Source organism: Jaculus jaculus, chromosome 19, assembly GCF_020740685.1.
Source record: "Jaculus jaculus isolate mJacJac1 chromosome 19, mJacJac1.mat.Y.cur, whole genome shotgun sequence".
Taxonomy (NCBI): Eukaryota; Metazoa; Chordata; class Mammalia; order Rodentia; family Dipodidae; genus Jaculus; species Jaculus jaculus.
In genome coordinates, this window is record NC_059120.1 from 17625963 (window position 1) to 17638044 (window position 12082).

The 12082-nt window shown below is 37.8% G+C and overlaps 1 protein-coding gene across 2 annotated transcripts in view; it reads left to right on the forward strand.

Annotated features, from left to right (window-relative positions):
• Positions 1 to 11586, forward strand: part of Pkn2 (protein kinase N2) — a 129877-nt gene extending 118291 nt beyond the window's left edge. For both annotated transcript variants that reach the window (XM_045138196.1, XM_004653665.2), the window contains 7 exons: positions 463 to 639; positions 2354 to 2416; positions 4054 to 4130; positions 5888 to 6030; positions 8178 to 8285; positions 8989 to 9069; positions 9155 to 11586. In XM_045138196.1, the coding sequence (XP_044994131.1) occupies positions 463 to 639; positions 2354 to 2416; positions 4054 to 4130; positions 5888 to 6030; positions 8178 to 8285; positions 8989 to 9069; positions 9155 to 9358 (853 nt within the window). In that variant the 3' untranslated portion in view covers positions 9359 to 11586. The remainder of the gene's footprint in view (positions 1 to 462; positions 640 to 2353; positions 2417 to 4053; positions 4131 to 5887; positions 6031 to 8177; positions 8286 to 8988; positions 9070 to 9154) is intronic.
• Positions 11587 to 12082: the final 496 nt, after the last annotated feature.

Genomic DNA, 12082 nt, shown 5'->3' on the forward strand with positions numbered 1-12082 from the left:
TTTCTAATTTTTTTCAAATCATTTTTTAATATTTTATTTTTGAGAGAAAGGAGAAAATAGGCATACCAAGGCCTCCGGCCACTGCAAATTATCTCCAGATGCATGCGCCACCCTGTGCGTCTGGCTTACGTAGGTCCTGGGGAATTGAACCTGGGTCCTTTGGCTTTGCAGGCCAGCACCTTAACCACTAAGCCATTTCTCCAGCCCTAGTTTAAAGTTGTGCTTATTTTAAGGTTTGATCATATGTAAAGAATATTATCAGCCAGGCCTGGTAATGCAAGCCTTTAGTCCTAGCACTTAGGAGGTAGAGGCAGGAGGACTGCCATGAGTTTGAGGCCAGCCTGAGACTGCATAGTAAGTTCAAGTCAGCCTGGGCTAGAGTGAGACCCTACCTTGCAAAAAAAAATTTTTTTCATGTAGAATATTTTTAAAACATTAATTTTTAAATGTTTTGTCTTCCAGCCTGATGTGTGAAAAACGAATTTTTGAAACTGTGAATAGTGTAAGGCATCCCTTTCTGGTGAACCTTTTTGCATGTTTCCAAACCAGAGAGCATGTTTGCTTTGTAATGGAGTATGCTGCCGGCGGTGACCTGATGATGCACATTCACACTGACGTCTTTTCCGAGCCGAGAGCTGCGTGAGTACTCCTTCCCTGCATGTTTGTTCCTGCTTGCCCAGCAGAAAAAAGGAAAAATATTAGAAGAAAATATTAGAAAAATATTAGAGTTACTTCTTTATTACCTAATACTTTTTGAATTTTTTTTCTTATTGTCCAGGTTGAAAATTTTATGAGTTACCATTAAATCATACTTGATAATTGAGATACACAATTTAGGTTCAGATGAGTAGATTTCTTTCATTTTAGCTATAGTTTTTTTCTCAAGGGAATGACATTCCAGGACCATGACTTTTATTAGTGTCAGACACGTGTTCATGCAAGTCTTGGGTGCACATGTTGGTGCTTATGTGTGAAGACCAGTGGACATCCTCATGGATCATTCTCCGTAACACTGTCCACTTTTTGAGATGGGGTCTCTCAGTGGCCTGGAGCTTACCACGTAGGCAAGACTGGCTGGCCAGTGCGGCCCAGGAGCCTGTCTGTTTTTGCCTCCCCAGCGGTGTGTTGGCCCTCTCATTCCGCCCTGTCTAAGACATTCTCATTGTTTGCCTGCTGGGAAGGCTAGGCTAGCTGCCCTTCAAGCTTCAGGACTGTTAAGTCTACCTCCGTGTAGACATGTTGAGATTAGTGCATGCTCTGCTTCCATCCAGTTTATGTGGGTGCTAGGAACCTGAGCAGTGGTCAGCAGGTGTAAGGACCAGTGCCTTTTACCCTTGAGCTGTGTCTTTAGCTCTTCCCACTCTCCTTATCCTACATTGCTAAGATATCTGTCCTCACTTCTAAGTGTTTTTTTTTAATTTCTCTCTTCATCTTTCTGTACCACTACATTGGATATCCTCATTATCATTCATCTATTCCATCATAAAAGCTTATCTGTCCTTTTTCCCTCTCGTTTCTATCTACTTCTACTCCAGCATTCACTCTGCTATCAAAAAAAGTACCCTAATATACATGTGATCATTTTCAGCTCATAAAAATTGTCTGACTCCCTATTGCTATGGAAAGAAATTGCATCCATTAAGTGACACTTGAGACCCAAGCTGTCTTTGCAACCTAATACCCTACTGCTTTTTCTATGTACACTGTTGTGCCCTAGCCACACTAATCTCTCTCTTGGCAGACACACTGTGCCTTTCACACTTCTTCCTTTCATTTTCCCCCTCTTAGGAAATGCCTTATATTTGCCAACAAAACTGCTTGCCACTCTGACTGACCTTCCATCCTTATACCACATTGTAATTCCACCTTCAGAACTAGGTCAGATATCTTTTCTCAGGTCCTCAGTGACCCCTGCAGGCTAAATTAATGACCTCCATTGCCAAAACAGTATTCTTACCATTTTAAAAAAATTTACCCATGATACTTAGTACAATGTAAAGATCAAATAAATATTTGTGGACTTACCTAACTATAAAATTGTTCTTGGGCTGGAGAGATGGCTTAGCGGTTAAGCGCTTGCCTGTGAAGCCTAAGGACCCCGGTTCGAGGCTCGGTTCCCCAGGTCCCACGTTAGCCAGATGCACAAGGGGGCGCACGCGTCTGGAGTTCGTTTGCAGAGGCTGGAAGCCCTGGCGCGCCCATTCTCTCTCTCTCCCTCTATCTGTCTTTCTCTCTGTGTCTGTCGCTCTCAAAATAAAATAAATAAATAAATAAAAAATTTAAAATTGTTCTTTGAAGCATAAGCATATCAATTGAACTATGTTAAACTTCTTTGATTTCATTTTTTAAACAGATTTTATGCAGCATGTGTAGTACTTGGGTTGCAATATTTGCATGAACACAAAATCGTTTATAGGTAAGTGGATGCTTTAGTGCTTCTAATAGCTCATTTGGTGTGAGGCGGAGCTAACAGTCATTGGCAAAACTGTTTGAGCTTCTACAGCTTCTCAATTTTCTCCTCCATTTGATGAGTGAGACCTGCCAATGCCAGACCCCATCCTTGAAGGGTGGCGCAGCTAGTGCAGAGTTACATGATAAGCACCATGGTTTCCCACCTCCTGCCCATTTCCTTGTAAGGTAGAGGAAGTATGAGTTCACCTGTGGTGACACCATTCACCATTCACCAGCACTAATGCACTGTAGAAAACCTGTATTGACCAATATGACTCAGAATGTGACTGTGGGGCTGGAGAGATGGCTTAGTGGTTAAGCGCTTGCCTGTGAAGCCTAAGGACCCTGGTTCGAGGCTCGATTCCCTGGGACCCATGTTAGCCAGAGGGTGCATGCGTCTGGAGTTCATTTGCAGTGGCTGGAAGCCTTGGTGCGCCCATTCCCTCTCTCTTCCTCTCTCACCCTCTCTGTTGCTTTCACTCTCAAATAAATAAATAAAGATAAAACAGAATGCAAGCCATTATTCTGCTCCATTTCATGTAGGTGTCTCAGGAGGCATGAGTTGAGCTCAGCAGTAGAACACTTATGTGAGGCACTAGGTTTGATCCTCAGCACGGTAAAAGTAAATATATAAAATCTTGCCGTAACCTTAACTAAACAATGTGGTAGTGATGTAGCCATTACATGTACAGTGTATCAGTGCTGAAACCCGTACATGAATGGTGTATCAGTGAGGTAGACATTACACATACAGGTTGCTTGCCACATTGCAGACAAGTAACAGTTTGTGCTCTAGCAGCTATAGCATTGGATTACCCAAACTTCTAACAATATGTTTAACATAGGATTTCATCATAATTCTGTTTTATTTACAGGATAAAATATTTTCAAGTAGCTTAATTTGTAATCAGTTATCTAAATTCTTTCATAATGGTATATTAGACAGACTTTAAATCTGGACTAAGGTTATCACAAATACATCAATAAAACCTGAGTTAAAGGTACTTAAACTCCATATTTAAAATTTTTGTTTGTTTGGCCTGGAGAGATGGCTTGGCGGTTAAGCGCTTGCCTGAGAAGCCTAAGGACCCCTGTTCGAGGCTCAATTCCCCAGGACCCACGTTAGCCAGATGCACAAGGGGGCGCATGCATCTGGAGTTCGTTTACAGAGGCTGGAAGCTCTGGCGCGCCCATTCTCTCTCTGTCTCTCTCTCTCTGCCTCCTTCTCTCTGTTGCTCTCAAATAAATAAACCAAAAAAAAAAAAAAAAAAAAAAACTTAAAAAAAGTTTTGTTTGTTTGTTTGTTTTTCTTCCAGGTAGGGTCTCTCCCTGGTCCAGGCTGACCTGGAATTAACTATGTGGTCAGGGTGACCTCAAACTGCCTACCTCTGCCTCCCAAGTTCTGGGATCATATCATATCACATTATAATTTAATAATAATTTAATAAAAGGAAGAAAAATTACTTGTGTAGAATTTAAATCTCAAACTATAACTTGAAAAACCTGTTTGTAGAAAAGAGAAAATGTAGAAAATGTTGAGTTAATTTTTTACTATATGGTGGTATACTAAGTTTTTTTCAATATTTTTTTCATCCTGAACAGGGATTTGAAATTGGATAACTTATTGCTAGATACAGAAGGTTTTGTGAAAATTGCTGATTTTGGTCTTTGCAAAGAAGGTAATTGAATTTTAAAGCTTGTTTTCTGATAGATTATTAATTCTTTATACTTTGATGATTTTCATATGTGTCTATGGAAAACAGAATGTATTTCTAATTTTAACTCATTCCATTAAGAAACTATGGAATGCTCATATAACACAGTTATCACATTAAGACTGTTTTGTGGAAACAAATGGGTAAGGTTTCTCAAAATCACAGTGTAAGACTAAGCTTCTCTTTGTATGATTAATAGTTCTGCCATTACGTTTAGAAAGTATTAAACACCAAATTGTTTTAATTTTATTGAATCCATTTGTTCATCTGTAAGATAAATATAGTCCTTCCTACCAATAAATAATTAAAGATTAATACAGGACAAAATACCCCATATGTTTATATATAATATATACATTCTTATCTTTACATTTAATTTATAATAACTGACATTAGCTATCTCCTCTCTATAACAGTAGTTTCTGTTTCTTTTCTTTCCTTCCTTCCTTCCTTCCTTCCTTCCTTCCTTCTTTCCTTTCTTTCTTTCTTTCTTTTTTTAATTTATTAAGAGAGAGAGACAGAGGCAGATAGAATAGGCGTGCTGGGGCCCTCAGCCACTGCAGACAAACTACGTGCTTCTGGCTTACATGGGTTCTGGGGAATTGAACCTGGGTCCTTTGACTTTGCACACAACCTATCTCTCCAGCCCTGATTTCTGTTTCTTATTCAGCTTTATTTCCGTAGCACGGAAACACAGTGCTCTTCACATCTTTAATATTCAGTTGAATTTTCAGTGAATACATAGTTTGAGTGAATGAGCTTTGCTAGTATATGTCTGTCACATCTTCTGACCTCCCAGTTACTGAATACAGTAAAAGTTTCTATCTCTAATTAGACTTGTTTATATTATAGACTATTGAGGTAATAAATGGTTTTTTCTCAGATTCTATTCTAACCCTGTACTCGTCAGTGCTCATGTTTGAACAGAAGCTTCTGTGTGCCATTGCACAACTGCTTTGGAACCAAGACTAAGCCAATTTTTTTTTTGTTTTTGTTTTTGTTTTTTTTGCTTATTTTTATTTATTTATTTGAGAGCTGCAGACAGAAAGATGGGGGGAGAGAGAGAGAATGGACGTGCCAGGGCCTCCAGCCACTGAAAACAAACTCCAACTGCGTGTGCCCCTTGTACATCTGGCTAATGTGGGTCCTGGGGAATCAAGCCTCAAACCAAGGTCCTTAGGCTTCACAAGCAAGCACTTAACCACTAAGCCATCTCTCCAGCCCCACTAAGCCAGTTTTTTTGTATTTCTTTCCCCCATAATAGGATTTCACTCTAGCCCAGGCTGACCTGGAATTCACTATGTAGTCCCAGGGTGGCCTTGAACTCACAGCAACCCCCTTACTTCCACCTCCTAAGTGCTGGGATTAAAGCCTTAGCCTTTTTTTAAAGCCTTGCAATGTCTGAATTTATCACCATGTACAGCAACTTTAATTTCTTAATTTATCTTATAGGGGTCAGGGGAGATGGCTCAGCCATTAAAGGTGCTTGCTTGCAAAGCCTGCCAGCCTATGGTTCAATTCTCCAGCCACCCATGTAAAGCCTGGTGGGCATTCATTTTCAGGGGCAAGAAAACCTGTCACACACATACATGTGTGCATACACACACACTTGCAAATAAGTAAATAAAAATTAAAAATATATAAAGAAATAATTGATCTTATATTTTTATGTTAGGATTTTTTTCTTTACTAACAAATAATTTTAATTTTATCTTTTCCAGGAATGGGATATGGAGATAGAACAAGCACATTTTGTGGCACTCCTGAATTTCTTGCACCAGAAGTATTAACAGAAACATCCTATACAAGGGCTGTAGACTGGTGGGGCCTTGGTGTACTTATATATGAAATGCTCGTTGGTGAGGTAAGCCATGGGAAATAGATAGAGAGGAGAGGAAGATGACTGGAAGAAAAATCACATCATTTATAAAGCTACCTGCATAAGTAGAACTTAAAAGTTTTATAACTATTTATAGTATGCTCTATCTACAATATCTTTACTAAGATATTTTCAGTTCTTATGTGATCTGTGGAATCTGTTATGAATGTATTGAAAATAGTTCCTTACATTTAAATGCTGTGATATATTGTGTATTTCCTAATTTCTAAAACATTTAAATGTATTTCATAGGGAACAGGATAGCAAGAAACTAAGGAAATTTTATTCTAAAGTGGGGTATGATGCTGCTCACCTGTAACCCAGTGCTTGGGAGACTGAGGCAGGAGGGTCATGAATTTGCAACGAGTCTGAGCTACACAGCAATACCTAGTCATTAAATTAAATTGTTTTAAATAGACTCTATGACTATTATAAGGAAAAATAATGGTAAATCTGTCAAAAATAAATATTACCCAAAACCATTTGCAGAACAATATAGCAGAGTTAAAACAGGTCACATTTTCCCCTAGTTTCTATAGATTAAAAGAATTTCTGAGGCGGGGCATGGTAACGCATGCCTTTAATCCCAGCACTCAGCAAAGGTAGGAGGATCACCATGAGTTCAAGGCCACCCTGAAACTATATAGTGAATTTCAGGTCAGCCTGGGCTACAGTGTAACCCTACCTTAAAAAAATCTGAGGATGAATTAGACATAGGAATTTTTACAGTTCTAAGAAATTGTTTTAGAGCTGGGAGTGGTGGTGTACTCCTTTTATCTCAGCACTCGGGAGGCAGAGTAAGAGGATTGCTGTGAGTTTGAGGCCACGCTGTTCCAGGTCAGTCTAGACTAGAGTGAGACCCTACATTGAAAAACCAAAAAGAAAAAAAGAAAAAGAAATTGTCTTATATGAGTAAGTAAAGGTAGTGAGAACCTTATATATGGCTATGTATGTATAGTAAATGGGAATGACTAAAAACTCACAGTATATAATGAATGGGTTTTCAGGTGTGTACACTAGTAATAAAATTTATATACTAGTAATATTCCAGGAATGAAATTACATGCCAGATCCCCCTTCCTTATGCTAGATGATAATGATCATGCCAGAGAAGTTTTAAAGGAGCAGTGGATCTTGACTTCTAAACAGATCATTGGATCTTTTTATATTTGCTTAAAACATACCTGTTAACCTTTTGTTGTTCATTTATAGCCTGTTGGCAAAAAACAAGTCTCTTTAACAAACATGTAGATGTTTTTTAACAAACATGTAGATGTTTCTTTGCTTTTGAGAACCATGTAGATTGACAGTTTTCAAATACAAATTGTTTAAATGGAAGATAAAATAATTTTCTCTATATTGCCATGTGAAATTTTTTTAGACCTTTCAGAGTAAGGTCTCAGTATCTAGTTCAGGCTTATCGGAAACTCTGTAGCCCCAGGCTGGCCTTGTACTCATGGCAGCCATCCTCCTACCTCAGCCTCCTGAGTGCTAGGATTAAAGGCATGTGTCGCCATGTGAAGTTATAATTGAGAAGTGTTGTGAAGTAAAATTTTCTCCTGACTTGCTATTTCAGTTCTTGAAAGAAATTGGCTTGTCCTGCTATGGCAGGTATTTATTTATATATTTTGTAGGGGTTTTGTTTTGTTTTGAGCTAAGGTTTCCCTCTAGCCCAGGCTGACTTGGAATTCAGTATGTTAGTTCAGGCTGGCCTTGAGCTCAAAGCATTCCTCTTACCTTGTCTCCCGAGTGCTGGGATTATTTTGAATAAGTGAAGGAACCCACTAACATTTTAGTAACTGAAAGATTTGAAAACTAATTGGTTTTGAGTAATAGCACCTTAGCAAGATCATTTTCGTACATTGTTCAGACAATATTCCTCTTCTTCCATTGATAGTGCTTTATTTGGTAGGCTTACAAGAAGGTGTGCGCCACCATGGTTAGTTTATACAGTGCTGGGGACCAAGGGCCTCGTGCAGGCTAGGGAAGTGTTCCCACTAAGTGACCTGTATCCTCCAGCTCCAGTTTTGGTTGGTTTTCCTTTTTAATTTCTTAGGTCTTGGTTGTGCTTTGAATATTTACTTTGTTTTTACTATGTTGGAATTTATTTTAACCTAAAATATTCCTTCTAGTCGCCCTTTCCTGGTGATGATGAAGAAGAGGTTTTTGACAGTATTGTAAATGATGAAGTAAGGTATCCAAGGTTCTTATCTACAGAAGCCATTTCCATAATGAGAAGGGTAAGAATTAAGTTAAGGCTAAGTACTTTTTGTTTAAGAAAAAAAATCTTGGGCTGCAGAGATGGCTCAGTGGTTAAAGGCACTTGCCTGCAGAACCTAACTACTAAACCCCAAGTTTGATTCCCCAGTAACCACATAAAGCCAGGTGCACAAAGTGGCGCATGCATCTGTAGTTCCTTTGCAGTGGCTGGAGGCCCTGGTGTACCCATTCTCTGTCTTTCTACCTCTCTCTCTCTACTTGAAAATAAATAAATAAAAGCCTTAAAATTTTGATTTTTGAAAGAAATTTCTCAGTAAAACTTTAAAAGTTTTATTATTATTATTATTATTTATCTTATTTTATTTTATTTTATTTTTTGGTTTCTCGAGGTGGGGATTAAAGGCATGTATCACCACACCCAGCAAAAGTTGTTTGTTTGGTTTGGCTTTTTGAGGTAGGGTCTCACTATAGCACAGGTTGACCTGGAATTCACTATGTAGACTCAGGATAGCCTGGAACTCACAGTGATCCTCCTACCTCTGCCTCTCAAGTGCTGGGATTAAAGGCGTGCACCACCATGCCCAGCTAAAAGTTGTGTTTTTAATTCACAGATACTGTATGGCTTAGACAACTATAACTGAAAAAAATCTAAATCTTTGAAAGCTTTGAGAAGCATTCCAGCTTACTGGTTTTCTTTACCTTTCTTCCTTGACGATGTGCTAGCTGTTAAGAAGAAACCCTGAGCGGCGCCTGGGAGCTGGTGAGAAAGACGCCGAGGACGTGAAGAAGCACCCGTTCTTCCGGGTAAGTGCCAAGAGCTGAGCAGCCAGGGTGAGACCTGAGCAACAGGGCTAAAACTAAACTGGTCGTTTTGTGTTTTGTGATCCAGCTAATTGATTGGAATTCTCTAATGGACAAAAAAGTAAAGCCACCATTTGTACCCACCATCAGAGGACGAGAAGATGTTAGTAATTTTGATGATGAATTTACCTCAGAAGCACCTATTCTAACTCCACCTCGAGAACCAAGGGTCCTTTCAGAGGAGGAGCAGGAACTGTTCAGAGACTTTGACTACATTGCTGACTGGTGTTAGGTTCTGGACACTGTGAAGACCTCTTGAAAACAGCTACCCTGCGTTTGCTCTCTGTGCCGCCAGGATCTCCTGAGTTTTTAAAAAAGCACATGAAAATTTGATTAAAAGTACTCTTTTTAATACTTCTCCATGTTTTCAGCATACATCTGAGCACTGGAAGCAGTTTCATGGAATTTAGGCTGAATGAACATAAGCCATGAAAATCCATTAAAAATGAATACTTTTGGATCAATAATTATTTTTCAAGAAACAACCACTCTTTTATAGTCCCCATCTTTGCCATACATCTGCCTTAAGTGAAGGGAAGATTAATTACTGTTTTACAAAAAGAAAAATTAGGACTTGAAATATTATTACTGTCATATGAAGTGTGATTCTGTTTGACTAAAGCAAATGCTCTTATTTTTTAAAGAAAAAAATCACTATCATATCAAAAATGGAGTGGCAATTTGTATACCTTTGCCTTGATTTTAAGAAAACAATGAATTGATTTTTTTTCTATATTTATCAGGAGAAAACTTTTTATTGCCTTATCTGTACCATGTAGCAGAGCCTCCTAGCTTTCCAGTAGAGCTACTTGCCAAACAATATTTTATTAATGCTGAAAAGATGAGAACATCAGCATTTTCTTAAAATGTTAAGAATGAGGACTTCTGATCTGTTGGAACCACAACACTGTTAACTGCATATGCATTCCCAAAGTCTACACACCCAGAAGGATGTTCAGTCAGAGTGTCTTCCAAAATCAATGAACCTGATTATCCCGTTATTGATATGTATTCTACATTATCAACCTAGTCATCGTGTTCTTATGTCTGCTGTAGAAAGGAACTCTATCTTTGTTAAACTGTAGAGATTATCATTGTATACATGCTGTGAACATGTATATGTACAAGTTGTAATGTATTCTGTGTTGTAGGCTTATTATTTAATTTCACCACTTCCTCACTTTTGTACAGTGGCCAAGCAGACACCTCAAACTCCAGCATTTACATTAAGTGCATTTGTACATTTTAGGCCACTGGATCCGGATTTTATATTGGCAGTTACTGAGGGCAAAAGCAATATATTGTAACAGAATGTATAAATATTTTTGATAAAACAGTCTATATTTTATAAAAAGTTATTATAACACTAAAGCTGTACCTCAAAAATCTCACCAATAATTTGATCAATACTCGATTCCGAGGATCCGTTGGTGGCTTTGTACTACTCGCATGGTATGTCTTTTTGCGAATCATGACTTTCCACTTGGCTGGAAGTTTTTGGGTTTGTTTGTTTATATGTCTTCCCTCCCAGCCCATCACTTCATTATTTTCCTAAGTCCAGTAATAACACGTTTGATGTGCATAGCTTGTGAGGGCCGTTTATACCTCAGGAGTAGCAAGTTGGTAACTAACTACATTGAAGTAACCATGTAATCACACATAGCTCACCTCTTAAAATTGTTCAAAGTTGAATCTAATGAGAAACATGAAAGCACACTATTGAGCTGAGCTTAAAATATTCATAAATAGTTCAGCCTTGCTAAGATGTGTTGGCATGTTTTTATTATACTCTGAGAACAATTAAATTGTCCAGAGCTATTTCATATTTCCTTCCAAATCATTTTCTCCTAAGATCTTTTGGGAAAATATATTGTAAAAAGAACAGTATGTTGTTATTTTTAAATGCCAGTTAATTTCCTTGAAAAAGGACAATCGAGAGATTTCATGTAACTGTCTGGCTTTAATTTTAAAAGGATTAATACAACATTAAAATAAAACACTAAATACTTTTGAGGTACAGTCTGCTTACCTTTGCTGGTTCTCAAATATGCATAGAAAGCAATGTTCAAAATGGGCTTTTAGCATTAAAAAACTGGCATAGCATTATATTAACTTACACAGTGTACAGAAATTTTTTTAATTGAAGTCAATCACTAAAGCAAAAATAGAGGTCAGGGCATATTCACACAGTTAAGCTGGTTAAAGCACTAATTTTTTTCTGTAGTTTTTAAAATATAAGTCAGATTTAAAATTTTAAGAGTGTATATATATTTTGCCATTACTGTCCATGTATGTGGCTGCTCACACACTTTGTAAGGAAATGAGGATATTTTAGAATGGTATACTATGCATTCAAATGAAATGTGCCTTGATGTCATTCTAAGAAAACAAAAAGTGTTTTTGCAGTCATAAATTACCACAAATGCACAAATTAAAGTTTAAATAGATTGAAATTTGTAACTTTGGTTTTAAGTATCATTTCTTTTTAAAAACTGTCTGTCTAACAATTAACTCTTCTTAGCTTTGCTGTATTCGGGTCTTGAATACATGTTTATATAGTTAAATAGTATTAGCTTTACTGTGTTCAAAATCTTGAATATATGTTTGTATAGTTAGCTTTATGGCAACTATTTTTTATCCTGAGAAAGGCTACACCAGGAAAAATCCAGAGCATATTGGGAAAATGGATACCCTGCTTCTGTAAAGTCAGTAGCATGTTGTATTCAGTGGAATGCCAGCTCTGGCCACATAAGGACAAGGAAGCTGCAACACAGTTCTCCAGAAGAGCATGTGTTCATGTCACAGTACAAGCAGCAGTAGTAGATGAACTGGGCTGCTCTTTGAAGCTAACGTAATGTAGTACCTAATGTTCCCAAAAATAGGCAGATGAATAAATTATATAACTAGCCATTTCATAAGTAAACTTATCCAACATCAAACACACTATTTTAGAAAT